The 27,155-nt window shown below is 38.1% G+C and overlaps 1 protein-coding gene across 2 annotated transcripts in view; it reads left to right on the top strand.

Moving 5' to 3' along the window:
- The window catches only part of mapk1 (mitogen-activated protein kinase 1), a 47,037-nt gene extending 27,717 nt beyond the window's left edge, over positions 1–19,320 (top strand). Inside the window, exons 2-9 of one of the 2 annotated variants that reach the window (XM_057831620.1) lie at positions 909–1,091; positions 1,188–1,377; positions 1,446–1,562; positions 7,629–7,743; positions 7,806–7,937; positions 9,604–9,713; positions 9,773–9,902; positions 16,648–19,320. In XM_057831620.1, the coding sequence (XP_057687603.1) occupies positions 909–1,091; positions 1,188–1,377; positions 1,446–1,562; positions 7,629–7,743; positions 7,806–7,937; positions 9,604–9,713; positions 9,773–9,889 (964 nt within the window). In that variant the 3' untranslated portion in view covers positions 9,890–9,902; positions 16,648–19,320. Of the gene's footprint in view, positions 1–908; positions 1,092–1,187; positions 1,378–1,445; positions 1,563–7,628; positions 7,744–7,805; positions 7,938–9,603; positions 9,714–9,772; positions 9,903–16,539 lie in introns of both variants that reach the window. The other variant, XM_057831619.1, reaches the window with a different exon arrangement.
- The last annotated feature ends 7,835 nt before the right edge of the window (positions 19,321–27,155 follow it).

Below are 27,155 nucleotides of genomic sequence, written 5' to 3'. Positions count from 1 at the left end.
GGCTGCGCAAAGGCGCTCTTCCTTGTGTGTGCACGTGCGCTATTCTATGCATGTTTCTTCTTCGAATACACATTTCGCCAAAGGGCAGAACAGTCATATCGATAAAATAAGATACCGTGAGGTACTATAAGGTGCTGTTTGCGTGACTTAAAAATGATTGGAGACGAAATGGCGGAATCACATATGTCGGGTACTTCGTAACCCAGGGACTACTTGTATGCAGTTAATTTTCAATGTAAAATAACTACCTTCTAATTGTTTAATTTATTTTTAAGTACAGCTGGAAGCTATAGTAGTTGAAAGTATGAATATTAAATCACAGTATTTTTTTAACTTAATTAAATAGGGAACGAGAGGAAGACTGACTCAGCAGACCTTTTCTAAGCAGCCAAATTCAAAGCTTTTCATGTTTCTGACCTTTGTGATCTTTGATCCTTTCGATTCTCATTATATCACCTACCCTGCAATTTTGAGTTATTTTGATAAAACACTAGCCTATATATCACGAAACTCCTTTTCCGACATCTCTGACCTGTGACCATTATCCCCAAATTCATCACCACTTCCATTTCATATTACAAACGTATCCTGCTGGTTTGATAATAATGCCTTTGTTCATACTTGAGTTATCGTGAACACAGTCAAGCTTTGATTAAATGAAATGCGTGTTTATTGAACTTTTAATGAGGAAATGGCAAATACATTTTTCACGTTTCTCTCTGAGTCTGTGTGGCTTTTGACAAATTTTGCTCTGCTATATATATTTTTTTCTTTAACATTAAAGGTTTTGCATCTAAAGTCACATTTGTCCACGAGAACCCTCTTGGTCTTTAAACCAATCACGTAGTTACACGATATTGAAGTTTGGTAGTTTTGCCCATCCGAATGACTGCTTCCTTGTTTTCCAGCTCGGCGTACGACCGTGACAACAAACTCCGCGTGGCCATCAAGAAGATCAGCCCTTTCGAGCACCAGACGTACTGCCAGCGCACGCTGCGCGAGATCAAGATCCTGCTGCGCTTCAAGCATGAGAACATCATCGGAATCAACGACATCATACGCACGCCCACCATTGACCAGATGAAAGACGTGTATCCTTTCGCGGTTCTGATTTTGCATATCTTTTTGTTTCATTGGTTTTTATTTACCTTCTCTGACCTTCTGAAGGTTTCCTTGACGTTTTTCAGTTATATCGTTCAGGATCTGATGGAAACCGACCTGTACAAGCTGCTGAAAACCCAGCACTTGAGCAACGACCACATCTGCTACTTCCTCTACCAGATCTTACGTGGTCTCAAGTACATTCACTCGGCCAACGTGCTGCACCGCGACCTCAAGCCGTCCAACCTCCTGCTCAACACCACCTGCGATCTCAAGGTACGACCTGCCATCTACTCTCTTTTTGTGTGTCTGTGCCTCAACAACCGCGATCCATCGTTTCTCAGATCTGCGACTTTGGCCTGGCCCGCGTGGCCGACCCGGACCACGACCACACCGGCTTCCTAACGGAGTATGTGGCCACGCGTTGGTATCGAGCACCAGAGATCATGCTCAACTCCAAGGTAAGCTGGTTGCTAAGCTACCATAATTTCTTTAGTAAGTTGCCCTTCAAAATGAGACTTTTGTCTGTACCGTTGTACCCTCCTTCGTTGTCCTACCATATTTTTTGCAGCATTGTTTTAATTGCCAGCCAACTCAGTAACTTCTCTTTTCTTCTAAAGCGCCATTAACTTAGCTTTTTTTATTTTTTTTTTTTAATTTTATTTTTTTTTTAAATAAATCTTCAGAATCTGTACAAAACTCCATGTGAAATGTGTCATAAGATGTTTCATTGTCATCCATGTGTCAATGTGTCATTAGATGTTGGCTGATATAGGGAGTATTTTTTTCCGCCATCGGCCAATTAACAAAAAAAACTAAGCCAATAAAAAAGGATTTTGATCAGGCATCTGTGTGGGCAATACTGTGGCCACGGTAGGACCCCAGAAGGACCCTGCATCAGCTTGAAGGCAAGCTGCCACAGGAAAGCTAAAGGCTTGCCTGTTTTGTAAATATTGTAAAAAAATTTTTTTTTTGCATGGGAGAATATGCAATGAAGCTTTTTAGCCTTTGAGGTGTTTATAATGTAACTTAACTCAAATGTAGCGTTAACGTAGCATGCGCGTTAGCATTAGCTTCAGCATGGAGATCTTCTGCCTAAACTGTCACTTGTTTTAAATATCAGCTTACAAATTCGGCTTTGGATGTCGGCTGAAAATTTTTAGATATTGGCATTTGAAAATCCCATATCGGTTGAACTCTAATCTCAATAGTCCAAAAATTACTTATTTTGATGAAGTGTCTTAAGAAAGAATTGAATTTCTTCCAGTAGGTCTTGATATCCTTAATCTTTTTGCATTGCATGAAATTGTATTTGAGAAATTTTCTGACATTCTCAGTTTTTTTTGTTCTGCAGAGGTGGCCATTAAATTTGTCACAGAATTATTAAATTCTGCTTTAAGTGGTCAGTATTGCGTTTTCACTTGATTAAACCTGGAAGAACCCTGTCATAATGACAAGAGATCTCTAACCTGATAATGGTGTTTTTCAGGACCGATGTTGTTTATTAGTAGTTATAGGGGCCGATAACCAATTTTTGGAGCCGATATTCATTTGCAGCAATAGTGTAAAAATTGACGTAAAAAAAAAAAACACTGAGTAATGCAAACACTGAAACACTTCATTAAAATGCCTAAAACATGTTTATTGATTTACACAAATAGAGAATACGTATATAATTCAGAAGTGCCTGAATTTGAGTTTTCTGTCCGGAGCTTCTCACACAAGAAAACTTGTCCTCTCACTCTGTAGTGTGGCTTACTTATATTTTGATTTACATCTTCATTTCAATGGTACGCGTCACCTGTTCTTTTTTTCTCCAGCTGCACTAACATTTTTGGATCTAGTGTTGATTTCTCTCACAAGAAAATCACCCGTGCGTCCGTCTTTCGGCAAAACAAAGAAACTGCGGCGCTGTCAAAAATCGGCGTTTTCGAGCATGTCGTCAGATGTAGAAAATAATGGCGAGTCAAATTTTGCGTCGGATGTCGAAAAGATCGTGTGTCGAAGCAATTATATGTTGATGTACCACTGTAGTACAGAAATCTGTGAAAACAAAGTATATTGGTTAAAAGGAGTCTTATTTCTAAAGACACTTTGTTGCCAGAAAATGTGAATTCATTTCCATGTAATGGACATAGAATGGGTCCCAAAGTGTCATCATTTTTTTCTCCTCATATACGTATCACGAATAGGCATGTGCCGGTATGAGATTTTGACGGTACGATAACCTTGAGGAAAAATACCGCGGTATCACAGTATTGCAATTACAGCTCCAAAATGTGTTATTTTGATATGTATGGGTTAAAAAAACAACTTTTTTCTGGGATTTTTTTTTTTTCCCACAACATATTTGCAAATTAGAACATGAATATAATGTTAAAATAAATAAACAAAAAATTAGCAAATATCTTAAATAAAATTAAAATCAATAGAACTTATAGACTACCCACAGCCCAGGTTGCTAAAGATTAGAGCAAGAACAAAAATAATTGCTATAAAAAAGTAAAAGCACTTCTAAATAAAATTAAAATCTATCTACTGTACTTTTTTTATGAGGTGGCAAAAAGCTCAAGTGAAGTTTCGCCATTTTCAGCCACTTTGTCAACTCTAGTCTACATGTCATGCCTTTGTGTTAAAAAGACAAAGAATTCATAGTTATTAAGTTAAAAATGTATAAGTCACTTAAAATGTAAATATTGTTGTGTAAAGGTTTCTTCTAAAAAAACATTGGGAGTGAGACCTGCTTGTCTGGCGAACGTGCATTTGTGCTTAGAGCAACATCATCTGTTGCAATTAGCGATCTTTGATGACATCCCTTTTCCTTCATTCAAGCTTGTTTCTCAGTGGCCGTGAGATTTCTAACCTCGACGAAATTTCTCTCTCAGCTAAGACTAGGCTAACATTCGTCTTTGTAAGTTTTTAGTTTGTATTTTGAATTTGAAAGGAAAATGTGTGTTTTGTTTTTGGCGAACTTTGTCATGGTGTTCATGGATATGACTTCCTCACATTCTGCTGTGTTTGTGCTAATCAAGCTACTCACGTGTAAAAAAAACTTTTGTACAACGTTTTAAATGTATTCGTTTTGTTTATTCCAGTTACCATGAATTGAGACGTCCATAAATTCAAGAAAAGTACGCCTTGTATTTTGGAGTGTTTCTTTTTTTGGTTCGCTGGCTGTTTAGCAGAATAGCGTCACTGACACACACAGCAACAAAGAGGGGAAGGGGTGAGCGCCGCCGCGCCAAGCCACTTCGGCTGCATTTTGCCACATGAAAAATAACGAATACTGTACTACGGTATGACGAAAAATTTTACTGGTTTTGAAACCGTGACGTTTTCATACCACGGTAAACCTTGAAACAGGTAACCGGCACATGCCTAATCACGTACCCTGAAAATTTGAGTAAAATAAGCTAATCTGTTAATAGGTTATCATGACAATCAGAGAAAGTATTAACTATCGGCCCAAAATACTGTAGCTAAAAATGTATTATCGGTTTAAATGTTTTGAAGACCGAAAGTTTACCACAGAATAGTGTGAAGAACCTTAGTCCTATTGTGATCACGTAATCGGAACACTGTGAGAAGCAACAGGCTGGATGATGTTGTCTTCCAAACACTCTTGGCTTACAGCCAACATGTCCGCGGTTTGGAAGTATTTTGAGGTATCAAAGAAATATGCTTAAATAGCTTTCTGTACTATCTGTTCTGCTGGAGTGTCTTGAGGGGGTACACGCTGAAGAATTTTTCCACCTCAGCTCTAATCAGCCACTTGTCCGACGAGTATAAGAATCTCACAGAAACTTAAAAAAAAAAAAAAAAAGTCGCTCCCATCATCCCTCCTCCTTTGGCGGAGGCTTTTGAGAGGGTTAAATCGTTTCTTCGGAATTGTGCCTAAGGCAAAGGGCATTAATCGGAAAATAATGAAATAAAATGTAAACAATTAATTTATAAATTAATTGTATACATGTATTTTATTTGAGCCATTTTTCAGAGAATCGAGATTGGGTTTTTAAATTAAATGTTTTTTTAATATATATTTTCTGCTTCATGCTCGTACAGCCTCTCATCCTCCTTCCTGCTAGCTTAGCAGTGCGCCAAACTTGGGTTTTTTTTCTTGGTCACCAGTGCAGCTGTTTGGTACTAAAAGTTAACGATGATTGATAAATTTGTAGCTTCGATCTAGCGAGAGAAGGTGGGATAGCTCTCCAGTCAAAGTCACAAATGTGTTAATCATCTTTTTGCTTGTTACACACCAGTCTGTTGCAACTCATTCAAGTGAGAGGCTGTTCTCAGCAGCATGAGCGTCAAAGCGTGAGTGAATTTGAGTGGACTCGCTCATTGAAGCATTTAATAAAGACGAACATTTTTCTACGTTATTCTTGTTTGAAAATAATTCATATTATGAAGGCAGCACGGTGGGACAGTGGTTAGTACGCCCCCTCAAGTTAGGCGCACCAGTGTAACCAATGCAAAAAGCAAGTGTGGAACCTTAGGAATATACTGTATATCGCAATGTTGATTTTACCTAAAATCCTTCCGTCCTAATTTTTTTTTTTTTTTTTTTTTTTACTTTTAAGGGCTAAAAGGTAACAAAATAATTCAGAAATACAATGGTATCGCTGCAGCATACAAAAATATATACGTTTTATATCCCACAACACAAGAGGAAGTACTGTAAAAGGTGCAGTACTGTATTACGTTTGGAACTTTTGCTTTTTGGGGAGGGGGGGGGGGGTTATATCTGTATCGGCAGATTTCAAAAACGGGTTACTCGGGTGCACAAATATGTGATTGGGATTAGGCATGTACCAGTATAAGATTCGGACGGTATGATAACTCGGGTGACTTGAAGTCTCGCTCTGAGACCCCCAGTTTAACCAAATTTCACAATTTTCCTATTTGCATGTGTGATACATCATTGGAAAACTTAAAATCTCTATTTTTTGGGGGAAGAAAACAGGAGGGCATTAAAAAAAGAAAAGAAAAAAAACCTTACCTCTTTTCGATCCAAAAACTCCATGAAGCATTTATCATCGAGTGTCAAGACACATGTGAATGGCCACAGCCGGATTTTGGGGGGATTTTATGGGTGAAACATGGTAATATAACAAGGATCGTGATGCAGAAATCACAGACATCAAGGAGTGGTCGAGATTTTCTTTTTCATACATTTATCATTTTAAACGTTTTTCCCCCCCCCCAATTTTTCTTTTTTTGGATTGATTATTTATCTAACATATCGGAGAAAATGCGATAGTAACAAAAAAAAAACACAATTAAGCGATAGTTATGAGGTAGATATCCGCGACTTTTTTTATAGACGCTAATTTTTTCATTGTGATAGAATTTAAATTTTTTTTTAAAATATGCGACTGAACAATTATTTAAAGTTGTTTTTTTTTTAAACAAAATATTAGACATCAATTAATGATTCTAAGCTAAAAAATGACAGACATTTTGAATAATATAATTAATTACCTTTGTTTTATGGCTGGGTTGAAACAAACGGTTGCGTGACGTCTGTAAGCGTTTCCAGGGTGAAACTGACAAATTAAAAATAGTTCGGGGGCTAAATGCGGGATGAATCTCCTATAGCAGCATAGAGACATATTGTTCTCTAAAACACAACAGTTATTTTGGCTTAAAATACAGCAGTTTATTTTAAATAGGGGTGCAAGAGCAGAAACTGTCTTTTCAACCTTGTCTGTGTTTTCAGCCATATACATATACATCCTTGAGCCTAAACTTGCAGCTGAACATTATTACCATCAGAACAAAAATAATTGAATTATTTTCCATAAAAAGCAAGTGTGTATGACTCGTATCATGTTTACATTATACACACACTCTTTCTCAACACGACAGTTGTCAAGAGAGAACAAAAACACATGTTTTACAACCGCTAGTCACACTAAACATGCTGGAGTTAACTCCCGTAGCTGGTGGGAAACGATCATGACAGTGTTTACCAACCTTTACTTTTGTATAAATGCGAAATCCTATTGGAGGTATTGCCTCCTTGGCAGCCACCCTCCCGAAAAAATGTTTTACATGTCGGTTGGCCCTCTAAGCTGTAGCCATCAGTAACCTTTCTGTTGCCGAAGTATTCTCATACCAGCGATTTCATTTTCTTTGATAGGGGAAAAAGTTCAGGAGTTGTACCTCCTCCAGCCATCGTGTAGCACAGCTGACTGCAAGCGAAGGATTTCTACCTGCATTTTTAGACATAAAAAATCGATACGTTAGTGACGGTATGACGGAAAAATTTTGCGGTTTTGAAACCGTGACATTTTCGTACCACGGTATACCTTGAAACTGGTAATCGGCACATGTCTAATTGGGACGTCCCTACTCATTACCCCAAAAATGTAATCCTCTTCCGTTCAATATTCCATAGTTTGATGATAACTCTAGAACAAATAAAGGGATTATCTTGAACACAGACATACGGACATATGGAACCGGATTCATAACGTGTGCCTTGAGTAGGTTTGATCCTCTCCCGTCTCTGGGTTGACTTTCAGGGCTACACCAAGTCCATAGACATCTGGTCAGTGGGCTGCATCCTGGCTGAGATGTTGTCTAACCGACCCATATTTCCCGGGAAACATTACCTGGATCAACTCAACCACATTCTGGGTAAAACTGTTTTCTTTAGATATCCACGTCCTCCTCTAACGTGGTAATCTTTTTGTCTTCAGGTATCCTGGGTTCCCCTTCTCAGGAGGACCTAAACTGCATCATCAACATCAAAGCCAGGAATTATTTACTGTCTCTGCCGCTGCGCTGCAAAGTACCCTGGAACCGTCTCTTTCCTAACGCTGATGCCAAAGGTCTGAAGATGTTGAAAATAACCCACACTGTAAAAGAAATTTGACAGTGATAAACCTCCGTGAAATCAGACGCAAATTTATGGAAAAATTATGTCATTCGTTTGCGCTGCTTTTGTGATATTAAAAATTCTTTTATAGGTCAAACTGAGGTCAACTAGCCCCCAATTTTGATTAAAAATGGCTATGAATGGTGTCCATCATTTGTATGTAAAATTTTTTGTTTGTCCTTTTTGTTTGTCGAGCATAGACTTCATAATGTATTGACGGGACACAGGGCGGGGGCCGATAAATAGGGGGCCTGCATTGTTGGCGAGGCCGTCAAAGCTGACAGAGTGGAATCACAGACGAAGAGCTTTTTACATTGAAATTCTTGTGAATAAATGCTTAAATCCCTGAATTCTTTATAGATATGGACGTAAAACAGTCTCGATTCTTGGTTAAAAGCAAAAAAAAACTGTGCAGTTAGTATTTATTTCACATAAATATGTCAAAGTACAATGCCAGTCTGTTAGTGAATATAGCTAGCGGCCGCTTGATGTAAACAGAGCTTTTCCGGTGAAAATTCTTGTGAATAAATGCTTAAATCCCTGAATTCTTTATAGATATGGATGTTAAACAGTCTCAATTCTTGGTTACAAGCAAAAAAAAAAGTGCAGTTAGCTTTTATTTTACGCAAATATTGCGAACTATGATGCCAACGCAGTCGCGGCTAATTTCTCCCATTGTTTTTTTACGTTTCAAACTGCGTGTGCATGCTACGAAAAATATAATAATTACCATGAATCCTCAAACAAATCACTCCTGAGACAACCCTTCCTGTTTGTATGTGGTACAGCGTTCATAGTTTTTCAACAGAAATCGGGCATTAGATCGCTGCATGCGTGTTTGTGAATAGCTCCTGTTGATGTGGGCGGCCCCCTACTTGAATGCGAGGTGCAGTGCATGGCCGACCTGATCCGTCAATACATTATGAAGTCTATGTGTTGAGATATTAATTTCGAGTGATGACGTCACGCAGCCCCCCATTTATTGCAAAATGGACCCGAAATGGTGCCATTCGTTTATGCTTCGTTTGTGCTATAAAATATCATTTCATAGATATTTCGTATTAATTTTGAGTGATGACGTCAATCGCAGCAACTCCGTCGCAGCTGACGACGCGTACCAACTCTCAATAACAGAGGGGTGCGCCTTTCATTTCTGTTACGTTTGCACTAGTTGTTGGCACATTTTACAGCACAAACGTAGCATAAATGAATGGCCCCATTTCGGGTCCATTTTGCAGTAAATGGGGTGGCTGCATGACGTCATCACTCGAAATTAATATCTCAATATCTCAAATGATAGCAGCACAAACGAAAATTTTTACAGCATAAACAATTGACGCCATTTTTAATCAAAATTGGGGGCTACCTCAGATTGACCTCACAAACGAATTTTTTTTCAGCACAAACAAGCTCAAACCAAGCAGAAACATAATTTTTCTGTAAATTTGCGTCTGATGCAGGGCCAACTTCACGGAGGTCAGTGATAGACGTCCAGTCCATTTTGACAAAGAGGCCCTTTTCCATTCGAAATGGATTGAACGTCTATCAGTCTATTTGGCTCCCTCTACTGGAAAATTTGCTACATTACCAATATTTTTCATGCTGTTTTTGTGTGACAGCATTGGATCTGTTGGACAAAATGCTCACCTTCAACCCCCACAAGAGGATCGAAGTGGAGGAGGCCCTCGCGCATCCCTACTTGGAGCAATATTACGACCCCACCGATGAGGTAAGCGACGCCATCGGTGAGCATCCTCGCACGATGTCGACGTTTGCTTTTCGCCGCAGCCCGTCGCTGAGGCGCCGTTCAAGTTCGACATGGAGCTAGACGACCTCCCAAAGGAGACGCTGAAAGAGTTGATCTTTGAGGAGACGGCACGCTTCCAGCCAGGGTTCCGATCCTAACGCTTCACGCTAGGTCAGTTGATGGCTTTTTAAGTCAACCAGTGACATTGGGCTGCCACAAAACGTTTTTCCTGCAAAATGTTGACTAATCGTATGCTATGTAAAGAACTTTATGTACAAATAAATTTCCGTTTTTTTTTCTTTTTTTTCTTTTTCTGCCCTCTACTTTTTTAAGGAGACTAGAAAAAGCAAGCTCAAAACAAGAAATTATTAAAAGTTGAAAACATTGATATAAAATTTCAATTTCAAAATTTCTGTTTTAAATGTTTTTTCTCCCCCTATTTGGCCTTTCACACCCCATATTCAATGTTATAACTACTCAAAGAAACAAACTCTGTATTATAAAATAATCTGGCGATTAACTGGTTGGTAGATTTCCTTTTTTTGCAGGAAAAAAACTAGTTTTTTTTTTTTTCAATCATTCACAAAGAAATAAAAAACTAAATTTATTCATATCGCTTATCGCTCACGCCGACTGATAAATTTCTTTGAACTTTATATTTTAATCGGAAGTGTGCTTTGAAAGCCAAAACAATACGCCTAGAAAAACTTAACTATCAATATAATTTAGAGAAACTACTTGTATACATTTTTTCCAAAGCAGATGTGTGTAAAAATGTTATTTTGATTAATTATGAACATAATGATCTGCTTTCAAGGCCTGCAGAAATCAGAAAATACAGTTAGTGTCCCGGTTACGACGTACCCGACCAACTTAAGTGATTTCGACTTAATGACGCCGGAGTCTCGTCCACCATTTTTTTCTCCAGTCGTTTATTTATTTATTTAATAATGTTGACTTTTGTATTGTGATGCATGCTTTTATGTTGGAGCAGGTAGTACTTATACATGCAAGACAGCGCACATGTACACATGAAGAACCTATTTGCTCCCACGAAAATTCGCACAGCCAAGTGAGAGAGAGACGGGGGTGGGAGATTACAGCTGCAAGTCTGCGTGTACATTTGTTGCTTTTGAAGTATCTATAGAGGCAACACCTGTATATAACGCCTTTTGTACTGTTTATTGTGCGTTTTCAATTGTGGTCAAAATAGGGATGTCCCGATCCGATCACATGGTCGGAAATCGGGCCGATTGCAGGATTTTTTAGAGGATCGGAATCGGGTAAAAAGGATTGGTTTTTCATTTTAGAAATATATTTGTGTTTTTCTGCTTCACGCTCGTACAACCTCTCACTCTCCCTCTTGGTGCTTTACTTGGTCAACTGCACTGGAGTTTGCTCGGTAACAAGGTTAATGATGATAGACCGGCATTGAAGCTTTGATCTTGCCAGAGAAGCTTGAAAGAGCTACCTTCAAAGGCACCGGATGCGTCAATCATTGTTTAGCTTGTTAAACACTAGCGGCAGATGATTCAGTGAAACATTTAATAAAGACAAGCATTTTTCTACATTTTCTTTTTTAATACATTCACACACTCACATTATGAAGGCAGCACGGTTGGACAGTAACATGTTTAAAACTTTTTTTTTTCTTTTTCTTTGAACAATTTTTTCCCGGTATCGGCAGATTCTTAAAAATTAGGTGACTGGGACTCTGGTGCTTAGTTTATATATAGCAGTGACGTGCGGTGAGGTTCATGGTTGGTGAGGCACTGACTCCTTTAGTGTCAGATTTCCGAATATATAAACCAAAAAGGGTAGCTTATTCAATTGGCTACTGGTTATTTCATATCTCATCAGCATTCTTCACAAAACACGCACACACGGGACATATTATCGATACGTAAAAGTAAGAAAATAACATGCATTTGCTCTACACACTCAATGTGTTGGCCGTCGCAATTCTATAATTCATGCAACATAAATGAGAGTAAAGAGTGGTGTACAAAACCACAGAATTCAGTTCTGACCTTTAGTGAAATATTCAGTTGTTTTTAAAACTTTTAATTCTGATACTTTAATCAATTTATTACAGATTGCTAAACAAAAAGTGTGAAAAGAAAAACAAAGAATATTTTATTTAAGGCCAAAATTTAGTTTTTAAATATTCTATTGCATTTTTCTTAGTCTAAGCTCTTTTTAAAAAAAATCTTTTTTATAAGATTGAAATTAAAACTGTTTGTGGTCTTGCGTCTGTCCTTCACCACAAAAACCGGCGTTACTTTGGAAAGGCATAGGTTTGGTCTCAACATTCGTAGGGACGATATAACAGCATAACCTGCCTATAGGTACATTTTTTACTGGGGACGGGACATTAATAAGACCAAACAGATTGGATGAAGGGGGCAAAGGGCCACATTTCTCATGTATATGAACTTAATTAATTAATAGGCAAAATGATCAATGCAAAATAAATCCTTATCTACTGATAATAACTTTTACGTGCATTGGTTCAGATGATACACTGTTCGATTCAAACCTTTGTTTTAAAAAAATACTAAAGAAACATTTTGAAAACTTCCTGAATAAATGTCTGGTTTTTATTAGCAAACATAAACATAATGAAAATAATTCACTTAATAATGGTAGGGTCAATTCTACCCTTACAGCATATGGAACTATCGAAAGATCTAAATTCTCTATATAACTGAACATTGTATCATGCAAAAAAGATAAGGTTGCTTTAAAGTTGGTGGGGACAATTTTAGCATCCTGAAAAGTTGGTAGTGTCATGTCCCTACCGTCCCTATGCAAACCGACGCCCTTTTTGTAAAAGTCCTCCTTATTTTCCTTTACTTTAAAAAATCTCTCCGCCTCAATGGAGAGGATTGCTTCAATTAGATCGTTCTGTGTTCTATTTGACAAGCCAGAAAACACAGTGGATGTGTCCAAATGTCTAGCTAACCTTTCATCTTTCTCAGCAAAACCATGTAATCGTTCTACATATATGCCACATATATTAGAAGAGCTTACACGCTCATCGTTACCACGAAATGTTAACTCCTGTTTAGCTAGGATACAGGTTGCATTAATGAGATCTTTCAAACTCTTTCGGTTCTCTTTTACCTTAGCATTGTGGCTGCTACCGTTGAGCTTCCGCTGTTCGTTAAAGCCAAATCGATCCTTGAGCTTCCAAAAGTTTTTAAAGCAATCAGGCTTTGAATGTGAGTGGTCGAGCTCTCATGTTTGCTGAGGCTTCGTGGTAGTTTTTTAATGTCACAATATCTCGTGTTAGTCCAGACATTGGCACAAGTAGAGAAGAAAAGGCAGGGAAAGCAGCAAAGGCGATTTTTCGAAGGACGGCCACATAGCCAGTCTTTTCGGGTGTACCTGTCCATTTGAAAAGCGCGAGTTATCTTCTGTCCCGCAGTTTGAAGCAAACCTTTTAGCTCCGGTGTGGTGTTAATCGCGTCCACTTTTGACGGAAAGTCCAGTTTCACGTACGCCCCCTTTCAGTGCGCCAGAGTACTATCTGCCGCAACCTGTGCCTTTTCACTGTGGGTTTATTTCCCATCAGCAAAACTAAATATGTTGCTAACAAACATTAAACTTTAAGGGTTAAAGACATTAGCCAGACTGTGGAAAATCAGGTCAAATAAACGTATCTGGAAACATTATAATGGCGACATGCAAATGTACGGCAACCAGCACGCTCCAATTCCATGTATCAACCCAGTTTGTTATGGATTGCGCAATCAGAGGTGAGGCTTCACTCATTGCTGCCTCATTTCATTTCTTTATTTGAACAGGAAATTGGCAAATTCAGCGATTTTGATTATAAAAAATGTTTGAAATGAGTCATACATAAAGAGCAATGGACAAATATTAATATAAATTTGATGCTATCATTTTTTTGTCATGATGACAGGTGAGGCTCTGCCTCACCTGCCTCCCCTGACCGCACGTCACTGATATATAGGTATATATATATATGAGTGTGTGTGTGTGTGCAATATATTTCTGTCTCCATCCATGTACCCGTTTATGATGCGCACCATGATTTTACAAGTTGATTTTTGGGGAAAAAAGTGCACATTATATTCGGGAAATTACGGTATATATAAATTCTAATAAATGGCTTTTAAGCACTTCAAATGTAATAATTAATGATAACTTTTAAACATGTTATTGTCCCGCCGAATTATTTTTTTAAACAAGAATAAAGCAGAAAAATGCTTGGCTTTATTAAATGCTTCATTGAATGAGTCCACTCAAATCCGCTCAAGCTGCTCACTTACACACAATAAGATGCCTTAGCAACTGTTTAACAAGATAAACGATGACTTGATGCATGCGGCGCTTTGAAGCTCGCTTTTCTGTTAAGGTCAAACATCAACGTCTGTCAATCATTAACTTTAATAAGCAACTCCAGTATACTCACTGACCTGCCTGACCAACAAAGAGCACGGAAATGGAGGGTGGTAGAGTGAGACTACGCGATCGGCTCAGGACAGCTCATCTGTATTTATTTTTAATTTTTCGTCGCTAGCATAGGAACAGACTCGGGTGAATACCTGTATCTACTTTTTCTTTCTTTATATTTAATTTAAAATAATTAAGAATTCAAAAAGGTTTACTGTTTTTTACCTTTTTAGATTTTTTTCATTTAAACTTTTTTAAAAATTAAAGCTTCAACATAATTTTTTTTTTTTTTTTTTTTTTTTTTTAAATACAACAACAAAAATAAAAATATTTTTAGTAAGTGGATAAAGTAATTTAAAAATATTTCCTCTTAAGAGATTTGGATAATGTTTAAGTCAAAAATGTTGCTAAACAATTACTTGAATATCAGAATAGTTGTCAATTACCATCATTTTTGGACCTTAAGGCGCACACACGCAACTCTACAAGAAAAAATATATTTATGTGTAAGTGTATGCCACAGGTATCCACTTAGCATTATGGGATATTCACACTAAAAGACATGTGGCTCATTAGTCTGTTAGAAGCAATAAATTAGCCACATTGGCGTTATGGGGTGGGAACATCTAATTCGATACGATTTGCAATAGTACAAGGCTCACGGGTAATGATTCTCATGATAAAGGGATACAACATTTATCGCCATCAGGAAATAATTCTACCATATTCTACAATACAACCAAAAAACAGAAAAGCAAGCTCTTTTCATGCTTGTGCTGTGAATTGAAACCTATTTGAAGGGGGAAGGTGGCATTGAGTGAACATTCGTTCATTCGCTGCCATTCCTTCTACTTCAAACCGATTGGACTTCTATGGCTGTCAATGGCAGCCAAAGATTTAGGGGTCTTTCAGGTCATTTCCTGTTGATTTTCAGTCTGTTCCTGTTGATTTTGGAACATATATATCCCTTTACTGAACAGGAATGTCCTCTGAATGAATAGTGACCTGTAAATGCACCCAAAACCAGGAAGGCTGGCTGTGAATGCTTAGGTCTCAGTGCCACTGATGGCACTAGACATCCAATCCATTTTGAGTAGAGTGGCCAGTCAAAAGCGCCATTAATGGTAACCAGTGAACTAGCATCAAAACTATTCTAGTGGAAGATTTGGGAAGCAACCTGTTGGTTCCGCTTATAATTTTTTTCTTCTTCGTAAACAGTGACAGCTTTTTCAAAAGATTTATTGATTTTGGGCGGGAGCATATCGATAACCTTTTAGGATACAAAGTACAGTGGTACATCTACATACGAAGTTAATAGTTCTAAAATAAATGATTTAAAAATGACGAAGCTGGAGATTTCTCTGGCGATGTTACCACAATAATAATCGTCACTTTAACTTATAAAGACTGGTGAATGGAGGTCGGACAAGGACCGTCGAGACACAGCACTGTGCAAGTGAATGACTTGTGAGCCAAACTGTCACAAAATAGATGCAGTGAATTTTCTGACCGACAGGTGGCAGCAACTCAAAAGGTCATCTGGTTTCGCACACCAGCACATATAGCAGCACAGACATATAACATACCTGTTTTTATACAATTTATAAATTATAATGTATCTTTAAATTAAAAAAAAAAAAAAAAAATCAAATATGCCAGGCATGGCGGCTTTTATTTTGGTGTGGCGGTGCGCCGTAATCTTTAATTTGTTGGGAAAACCCTGAGAGTTGTTGTTGACTCTGCATACCGCTGCTAACACAATTCCTACAATGGCAATGAAGGCATTTCTGAGCTTTTGAGGTACAAGATCCCGGACTCAGACATTGCCAACACTTGTGGTGCCGACAAAACTGCTTACGCAGCCAAATTGATGGTGTTGTGCGAGTAGCCTATTCAATATTCTGCATTCTTACATCCTGCACGCACACATTTCACATTTCCACTTTCGAGAAATAACAAATTCACGGATTTTGTCTTTCTTTGTCAATATGGCTGTGAAATAGATATTAAGTTTTTAAAACATGGTCTTAATTAGGTCTTAAAAAATATTAAATTTAACTTCCGGAAACCCGTGTGTCCGTCTTGCGGGAAAACAATGAAATTGTGACCCTGTCATTAATCGTCGTATTTCGAGCATGTCGTCACATGTCGAGACGAATGACGAGTCAGATTTTACGTCGAAAGTTGAAATGATCGTATTTCAAGGTGCCACTGTATCGCGATATAGCGCCATTTCACTGTATTGTCACATCATTACTAAAGTTTAACTTACACGGTTCAAAGCGTGGGGGAAAAAATTCTTATAACTTAATGGTGGCAGCCCAAATCGCCGTCACTGGCAGCCAATTTGATATTGAAGAGTAACTTTTTTTTTTTCATCCTGCAGATGATTCGCTGTCGCTGCCCCCCACTAAAATCAAACTCCGCCTCCTCCACGCTGTTTTTTCCCCCCCCTTTTTTTATTTGAGTCGTATTTTTCTGTTTTGATTCCCAGAATCCTTGGCTGTCGCTCATCAAGTCCACGTTGCTCAGGAATGGCGTCAGGAATCAATCAGTCCGTCGTTCCCAGATGAGGGAGGGTGGGCCAGCGACTCGGGGTTGATTTTCTTCCCTTTCTTAAAAATGCTTTTTTTTTTTTCTCCCCCAAATCATCGCCTGCTTCTATCGCAGACCCTCCAAAAAACGAGCAATTTATGCAAAGAGTCATCAGCCACAAAAAAAGCCATGGTTATGACGGTTCTCTCGAATCGTCCTTTTATTGTACTACATCTTGTGTTTTAGCCTCCGCAGGTCAGCACGGGACAGTCTTAATGTGTTTGAAAGGGAAAGAAAAACACCCCCCTCTGTAGTTTATCCTTTCTAAGTAGTAAACATTGTGTTTGTGATGGGAAACGGACTATATTTTCTTTGTGTGTGTGTACGTGTGCGTGCGCGTGGCTTGCCGAGAAGACAAGTGTGCCCCCTCTGCATGACTGTTAGCAGCTGTGTATACAAAGAGCATGTCAAGTGCCACACGGGCCTTTACCGTTCCGCCTCCCAACACGGTGCTTCGAGTCCTCATTTTGACTTTTTTTTTTTGTTTGTTTTTTTCCAATTGAAACAAGGCCGCCACTTTGAAACATAGCACTTAAGCTCCAATTAGCCTGCAGCTTTGGAAAGAGCCATGCTAACGTAACTTCCGTTAAATTAGCTGGTTGACTCGCTAAATTGGTTTGGAAATCTGAAAGGATAGTTTTTGACGCAGCTTTCCTACACAAATGATGAATCCTGTATAACATTTTTTTCTAATAAACATAATTGCTTTAAAGGAGCAATATGTAAGATTTGCACTTTGTCTTAATAAATAGCCTTAATATTTCAATAGACTTTAAGGAAACATGTTTTTTGGAAATACTTCAAACACGTTCCTCAATAGTTAAGCCGATATTTTCCTATTTTAAAAGTCTATTGTCAGCCTATAAAAGTTATTGTTTCAATTCTGTGTTTACTGTACAACAGATGTACCGCCCTCCACCAATCACTTATGAGATGTTCTTTGTTGTCATCTAGGTTGCCAGAGCTCTGTAGGCTACGTTAACTCATGTTGCAGAAATAAGACAAGGATATGCATATACGTCGTATACTTGTACTAGAAGTACGTTTACTTATACAACAAGAATGTTTATTTAATTGTTCTCAACTATGGTTACTTTTACTACTAGTATGTAGACCTGCGCGTGCTTATGCTACGTGGAGATACGCATGCTTGTGCTGTGTCCACGTGGACCTGCGCGCGCTTGTGTGCGTGCGCGTGGACTTGCACGCGCTTGTGATACTTGTGCATGGACCTGCGCGAGCTTGTGCTACGGACCGCGTAGTCAGAGTATACCGACTAGCACAGCAAAGCTACCCACGAAATTTCTCCGGAAATTACAAATTCTAGTTTCTGAATGAAATGCAACATTAGTATGATAATGTAGCTTGATTCTCCATTGCGAAGCACATATCGAGCAGTCCTCAGGGGAAGAAAGGTGATGTTGTGCGCATCAATATTTTCATCCTGGTTGCAGTACCGTTTGTGGCCAACAGACTTACATATTGCTTCTTTAATGAGCTTTATTTTTGCCAATAACAGCAATGGACATCCAATCCATTTGAACTGGTAGGGCTGGCAGAAAATTAGCCCTTCCAGTTCAAATGGATTGGATTTCTACGAGTGACAAAAAATGTTTTATGTTCAAAGCAGAAGAATATTTTGAAAAGAAAAAAGAAGAATTGGACATCTATTATCGTCAATGGCACTGAAAGAGTTAAGCAAGAGTGGCCTAGCCAGAAATTATTCGACTTTAAATGACTTATTTAGCACTTTGTTAGCTGAGCATATTTAAAAAGGCGTCAAATGCTCCTGCGGCCTGTAGGTATACCGTGTAATTGTTTGGGGGGGGGGGGGGGGGCGTTTAAGGGCACCGGGAAACAGCGGCATCTGGACGGTTTGTGTGCTGATCAGCGCTCGTGCTCCGTTCTTTTGTGTCTGTTTGTGCCTTCTTTGACGATTCCGTGTGCAGCTTCTGACGTGATCAATCAGTAAAAAAAAAAAAAAAAAGTAAGCTTTGTACATTTTAAAAAGGTTTGTTGCCACCGCTGTGAGTGTGCGATGCGTGGAGAGAAAAAAAAATCAAATAATAATTTCCTTTTTTTTTTTCTTCTTTTTTTTCAGAAGATATTTTTATTGTCCGATGAATGTTCTGTTTCTATCAGACACTAAATGATATTGTTGCTTCACTTTGTGTTTTAATCAATTTGTGAAGAAGAAAAAAACGATTAAAACAGGAAAAAAATGGTTACGCTTATGTTTATAAAAGTGCGTCCGCGGCTAATTTTCTTTTTGATGTTTTTTGGGTCAGTTTTATTTTGCTGTTGTGTGAAGAATTTTGCTCTTATTGTTGAAGACTGTTTTTAAAAAGTGAATAATGACATTGTCTTTTGCAAGCCAAGAAGAAGAAAAACACAAACGTCGAGAAAATAAACAATATTGAAGTGACTGGACCGCTATCAACAATCAACACATACACGATTGCCAAAAAGCTTGCATTCTTTGGAGCAAAAACAATTCTAAATGTATTTAATTAGGGAAAAGAAAAAGATCAATAAAGACGTGTTTTACCCCAACATTTTCATGTGTCTATCACTCGCGATTATTTGTAAGAATGAGTCAAAACATTTGGTGACTTCGCTGCTTCACTTACATTTAAAAATTAAAATGTTATATTACAATATTGGATCTTTGATGTTCTTAAAGATTCACACACTCAGAAAACTACGATTTTTGCAGGAAAATAATCAGAACACTTTAGCAACCTATTTTTACTAATTATAGCTAAACTGAAAATAATAGGTTTAATAAAACCTAAGATCCAGAAGTTGGTCACAAATGACCCGGTAAGCTTGTTTTCTTGAAATATCTTCATAATAAAATTTGTTATCAATCCACACTCCAGGTATTCATCATAATACATGTTTTTGATATGCCTTCCAATTTTTTCACCAACTTTTTTTTTTTTTACATTTGAAGAAATGCTTTCATAAGTGGATCAAAAAAGACCCACATGAATTTTCTATGGAATGAAATGGGAACCTTTTGGAATTTCTCACATTTCTGCATAAAACCACCATCAAATGTGATCTGATCAAAATCACACAGGTAAAAAAAAAAAAGTGTCCGGTTTAACTATAACAACCTGAGGAGAACATGCAAACAATGACATTTGGCAACTTCAGAACGTGTATTTTGTTCTTCTGAAACCATTCTGAAGTTGATTTACTTCTATGTTTTGGATCATTACCTTTTTGCGGCTGACATATGGCCTCAGGTTTTCCTGCAAAAATCCCGATTAATCTAATAATTCATTCTTCCATTAATTATTGCAAGTTGCAGGCCCTGAGATAGCAAAACAGCCCCAAATCATGATGCTCCTTCCACCATGCTTCACGGTAGCTATGAGGCGTTGGTATTGGTGAGCTGTTCCATTTTAACTCCACACATGACGTTGTGTGTTACTCCCAAACAATTCAACTTTGGTTTCATTAGTCCACAAAATATTTTGCCAAAACTTCTTTGGAGTGTCCAAGTGCTTTTTTGCGAACATTAAACAAGCAACAATGTTTTTTTAGACAGCAGTGGCTTCTGCCGTGCAGTCCTCCCATGAACACCATTCTTGGCCATAATTTTACATATAGCTGATGTGTGCACAGAGATATTGGACTGTGCCAGTGATTTCTGTAAGTCTTTAGCAGACTCTCTAGGGTTCTATTTTACCTCTCTGAGTTTTCTGCACTGAACTCTTGGCGTCATCTTTGGCTCAGAAGTCTGTCAGGGCCTGCACAAGGGCTCTGCATCATGGTATCACCAAAAAGATGCATGGGAGCTCCATATTTTCCGCTCTATAGGCAAGTTTCCGAGGTACTTCCGTTTTACTTCAGCATTTTTGCTCGCGACTTCTGTTTTACACTTCTCCAACCAAAACAACAGTGGAGCTGGAGTGGCATTACTCATCAAAATCCCTCAAAAAAGACAATTTGGATATGTCACATCCATCTGCCATCATCACAACATGGGAGTACAAAATGAAGAGTGGCTAAGAGTCTCCACAACCATAATTGTTTTGAATTTTATTATGCCTACACATCAACAAAGTTGAATGTGTCCTAATTAGGGCTGTCAAAATTATCGCGTTAACGCGCGGTAATTAATTTTTAAAATTAATCACGTTAAAATATTTGACGCAGTTAACGTACACGTCCCGCTCAGACAGTATTCTGCTTTTTGGTAAGTTTTACAGCAAAGCTTTTTGTGCTGTCTAACAGCGAACTCTTGTGGACGCTTTGCGACATGGTTTATTGTTTTCTTCCCAGTTCCATATGGCTGCACGACGTCTCGGGCTGATGCCTACGTTGTAATGTTGTGCTTATATGATCCTTGGACAAGATTTGTCCGTAAGTATGGTAGTTGTAAAGAATGTACATATTATGTTAGCAAGCGAAATGTTATATTTTTTGTATGAGACGCTTATTTTTTATGTTTAGTGAACCTGTATAGCGTGCTAAGCTAACGTTGTTGCTAATGCAATGCTTGTGTACTTTTTTTTTGTAGTTTTACGATGGTCTAAATAGGACAATGGTTTGAGGCCATTTTATTAATAAATCAGATGAAAAAGGAAGAAGTCTGATTATTAAGGCGTCGTTCACTAGCTGTCTAGCTTTGGAAAAAGTAGACGCTTCGGAGTGAGGACAGCATAGACAGATTTAAATGACAGTAGAGTGAAATGCCCACTACAGTCCTTATGTACCGTATGTTGAATGTATATATCCATCTTGTGTCTTATCTTTCCATTCCAACAATTTATTTTACAGAATATATATATAATTTACAAAAAAATATGGCATATTTTATTGATGGTTTGAATTGCGATTCATTACGATTAATTTTTAAGCTGTAATTAACTCGATTAAAAATTTTAATCGTTTGACAGCCCTAGTCCTAATACATGAATATGCGAATTTTGTGTTCATGAATGCAGATGTGGAGACAGTGCCACCACAAAGCAATGACAGGTACAAATATGTTCAAATTGACTATTCTGTGTTGCGTCACAGCTGGGACATCATTAGCTTGGCATTAGCTTCAGTGATAAAGAAATGGAAAACACCCATCTACTACAACTCATAAAAAACCCGCATAAATTCAAGTATTACTGTACACATTTTTTGTTCATTTGTTAACAGGTGGAAAACGCTCTTAGGCAAGGAAGGACAACTTTATGTGCCTCACAACAACACTTACGTTGATGGAAATGCCAGTCCTTCTCAAAAAAATTATCATATTGTGATAAAGTTAGTTATTTTCTGTAACGAGCTGATAAACATTACACTTTCATATATTTTAGATTCATTACACACAACTGAAGTAGTTCAAGCCTTTTATTGTTTTAATATTGATGATTTTGGCAAAAAAGTAAAGAAAACCCAAAAATCCCTAACTCAGAAAATTAGCATATTTCATACGACCAATACAAAAAAGTGTTTTTTAATACAAAAGTCAACCTTCAATTAACTATATCGGCTATGCACTCAATACTTGGTCGGGAATTCTTTTGCAGAAATGACTGCTTCAATGCGGCGTGGCATGGAGGCAATCAGCCTGTGGCACTGCTGAGGGGTTATGGAGGCCCAGGATGCTTCGATAGCAGCCTTAAGCTCATCCACAGTGTTGGGTCTGGTGTCTCTGAACTTCTTCACAATATCCCACAGATTCTCTATGGGGTCCAGGTCAGGAGAGTTGGCAGGCCAATTGAGCACAGTAATGCCATGGTCAGTAAACCATTTACCAGTGGTTTTGGTATTGAGCAGGTGCCAGGTCGTGCTGAAAAATAAAACCTTCATCTCCATAAAGCTTTTCAGCAGATTGAAGCATGAAGTGCTCCAAAATCTCCTGATAGCTAGCTGCATTGACCCTGCCCTTGATAAAACACAGACCAACACCAGGATTTGACATGGCACCTCAGACCATCACTGACTGTGGGTACTTGACACTGGACTTCAGGCATTTGGGCATTTCCTTCTCCCCAGTCTTCCTCCAAACTCTGGCACCTTGATTTCCGTCTGACATGCAAAGTTTGCTTTCATCTGAAAAAAGTACTTTGGACCACAGAGCAACAGTCCAGTGCTGCTTCTCTGTAGCCCAGGTCAGGCGCTTCTGACGCTGTTTCGGGTTCAAAAGTGGCTTGACCTGGGGAATGTGGCACCTGTAGCCCATTTCTAGCACACGCCTGTACACGGTGGCTCAGGATGTTTCTACTCCGGACTCAGTCCACTGTTTCTGCAGGTCCCCCATGGTCTGGAATCAGCCCTTCTCCACAATCTTTCTCAGGGTGCGGTCACCTCTTCTGGTTGTGTAGTGTTTCCTGCCACACTTTTTCCTTCCCACAGACATCCCACTGAGGTGCCTTGAGACATAACTCTGGGAACAGCCTATTCTCTCAGAAATTTCTTTCCGTGTCTTAACCTCTTTCTTGAGGGTGTCAATGATGGCCTTCTGGACAGCAGTCAGGACGGCAGTCTTGCCCATGATTGCGGTAAAAGCCTCAGGAATCTTTCGCAGGGGTTTTGATATAATTCGTTGATTCAGATGATTAGGTTAGTAGCTTCTTTAGAGTACCTTTCATGATATGCAATTTTTTTTTGATAGGGATTTTTGGTTTTTGCTTACTTTTTTGCCAAAATCATCAATATTAAAACAATAAAAGGCTTGAACTACTTCAGTTGTGTGTAATGAATCTAAAATATATGAAAGTCTAATGTTTATCAGTACATTACAGAAAATAATGAACTTTATCACAATATGCTAATCTATTTTAGAAGGACCAGTATATCGAAACTACATGCATTCTACCTTGATGATGGAAGGCTCGATTTATGGTCCACCTTTGTTAATATTTTTCCAATAATTTAATGAATTGTGATTTATTGACGTTTTGCATGTGCTCCAATTTTTTTTTTTTTTTTAAATAAGAATTGGAATCATGTTGTCCAAAAGCTTTATTGCGATCAATATCTGCAATAAAAAAGAATGACGTACCATTTGTGTTTATATATACCGTACATGTACGATGAGCTCATAACTATAACTATAGATGAAAATGAGTTTATATTCTTGTAACAACGTAATCCTTGTCAGCCCTTCTGCATTCGGAAACTATCATATTTGTAATTTCGCCTCATTTTGGTCACACAATTGGCTAGCGTATCAATCTACACCCCATGTTAACACAAGCTGCACAGATTGTTAGAATTTTGTTCATGAACAATCATGAACGAAGTGCTAAAAACAAACATGCATGCAATCTTTTAGGGTTCAAACTGTGAGCCAAATCCTTAATCTACTGCTTGTTTCGATTTAAGGTGTATGGCGAGGTAGATCCACACTGGCGCTTTGAAGCTGAACACTTCAAAACATTCCACCAAGCATATATTTAGGCGCTTCCAGGAGTTCACACAACCACGCGCAGCACAGAAAATCCAGAAGTCTCATCGACGCCGTGCGGAATCCATTTTTGGAGATTCTGTAGGTTCCTCTGGTTTGATTTGGCAGTTAAAACTTGGTCTACTTTAACCGAAATGCATGGTGTTCTGTCTAGACAGGAAGTCTGGAGTAGAAAATGTCAAAGATGGCTCCGCCCAATTTTCGCGGAGTAAACTTGTCTATAAGGCGCACCCGCAAAGAATGGCTTATTTTAAAATTGTTTTCAAATATAGGGCGCACCACATTATAAGGCGCCGTAGTGGTAGTCGTGGTTGTAGCACTAGTAGTTGCTTATGCATCCACTAGATGGAGCTACGCTAAAGGAATGTCATGCCATGATTAACCAATATTTATCCATATACAGGTCTTACGAACGAGTTCCGTTCCTATGCTGGCGACTTAACCCGAATTTCCCCATAAGCATGAATTAACTCTTTAAATTCCTCCCAAATTTCAATATAACTATCCAAAAACAGGTATTATGTCATTGTACCACTCTCGCCAAAACGGTGGAGCTAAGTCCTAGCTAGACAGCGAGCTCAGCTCCGAAATGATGTCAGACGTCCGTGTGGTTTGCTAACTTTATTCAGCTACTCATGACATCAACACTTGCAGAATGAAACAAAAATAAAAATTAAATGTTTCATCTTAAGCTATTCGAATTTGCGGTCATAACTAGCTGCTGATACAGCAATAACAATCTACACAAACATTTAGCAAGTATCAATTAGCATATGCACATCATCAAAATAATCACATAAACTCGGCCCAAGTATTTGACCACAATTGAAAACACACAATAAACAGTACGAAATGTGTTATATACAGGTGTTGCCTCTGTGGATGTTTCACAAGCAACAAATGCTTGCAGCTCTCACTCAGCTGTATGTGCCCAAATATGTTCTTCGTGTGTACATGCGCTCTTACTCACGTGTGGGAGTACTACCTGCTCTATGCTCCCTGCGCCAAAATAAAAGCATGCATCACAAAACATTATTTAAAAAAAAAAAAAGACTGCAGAGAAAATAGTGGACAAAACTCCGGTGTCGTAAAGTCGGCTATGTTGTAACCCGTGGACTACCTGTATAAGGCGTCTCGGATTATAGGACGCATTGCTTTTGCTTTTTTTAGATGCGCCTTATAGTGCGGAAAATACGGTAATACAAGAGGGGACAAAGTCTATAGCTGTTCTGGTAATTTTCTCTTCCCAAAACGTTAAGTGAAAAATAAAGATATTTCAAACATGAATTAATTCTTGTGTGGCTCTAAATACAATACTAAATATTTTACAAGTGAATATTCTTCACCAAAATGGCATAAGAGGTCATTTTTGACCCACTTGTGAAAGAGTGTAGTGTCCAGTCACTTGTCATTGTCTCCGGTTCCTTTCATATTTATGTTGTGTTCTCCCAGTAGGTGGCGGTGTAGAGCCATAGCGATAACATTGTTGAATGAAGTTGAGGTATTTTACTAGCTTGACCCTGGACCTCTGTCTTGCAAAGCCCCATCTAATACTGTGATATTTAGGAATCCATTAAATTTAAAATAAATTGACATTACAATCGTGGTGAAAACTAACAGGGATCATTAGACGTCAATGTATGTCGTAAAAAAAAAAATCCAACCCTTTATAGGGCAAGTGACTATTTTGATATTTAAAAATACGACATAGATTATCAATTCAGTGTTTCAACCAATGCTTTATAAGCCTGGTGGGACGTCAGGCTTTTCTTGACCCTGGGCAATGCTAAAACAGTTCTACAAAAGGCAGTGTGGAAGTACAGTATATTAGTGTAAATATTGTATTTTAAGTGTGTTTGATGATACGTTTGAGAGAGCTTGAAATCTTATGGTCGATATGTGGTAAAACATGTTCCAGTTCTCTGCCATTGTACCGATTATATATATATATATATATATATATATATATATATATATATATATATATATATTTTTTTTTTTTTTTTTTTTTAAACTGTATTTCAAAGTTGTGCCATTTTGTAAGACTTCGTATAAGTATTGTTAATAAATGGCTTATAATGACACAAAATGACAGGAATTTTGAAATGATGACTTATGAGTTGTTTTTTTTTTTTTTTTTTTCCCGAACACAGGTTGGGCCACTCATGGGTATACAGTGATGCCTCGCCACTTTGCGGCTCAACTTTTGTGCCCTTAGTGCATAGCGGATTTTTTAATCTTGTTATAAAAATAAAAGTTCTACAAACATATTTATGTAAACTTTATGTACATCTACGTACGTATGTACACTTACACACACCCCCATATATAAGAGAAAGTGAATGTGCAGTATGCATTTTTTATACATTATTTTATTCATGTATTTGTTATTTTACGTTTCAAAAACATATGCATTAAAAGGGTTTTATATGCACTTTTTGATATTATATATACACAAAAAAATAAAAAATGGGGGATGACACTATTTTTCACTTTATGCGATCGCTTCTGGTCCTATAAAGTGATAATGAGGGATCACTTTACTACTTGTACAAGGGGATAGAATGGTCCATATTTAGTTTTTTCAATAAATACATTCATTCAACTTCCATGCTGCTTATCCTCACGAAGGTCGAAGCGGTGCTGGAGCCTATCCAAACTTAAATAAATTAATAATTTAATATAATGAATATCCGTTTTAATGAGTGTCCTATAAAGAAAAAAATCATTATTTTATTTAGATTAAAATCTAGTGAAAACTCCCAAAGCCACACATGTGATATCAGAGTGACATATAAATGATAAATTCGGATTAAAACGATAACGTCTCACCATTGGCAGCTTTTGTTTACCTGAGAACCGACCACGTGGTGGCGACGCATCAAACGCATGCGCACTGGCCTATACTGACGTTGGACACGTGTCTGAGCGCAGTCGAAAACAAACCAGGCTCCTTCGCTCTCACTTCACTGCTTTCGATTGGC

The sequence above is a fragment of the Corythoichthys intestinalis genome, chromosome 3, assembly GCF_030265065.1.
Source record: "Corythoichthys intestinalis isolate RoL2023-P3 chromosome 3, ASM3026506v1, whole genome shotgun sequence".
NCBI lineage: Eukaryota > Metazoa > Chordata > Actinopteri > Syngnathiformes > Syngnathidae > Corythoichthys > Corythoichthys intestinalis.
This window is presented reverse-complemented; position numbering and strand designations above follow the sequence as displayed.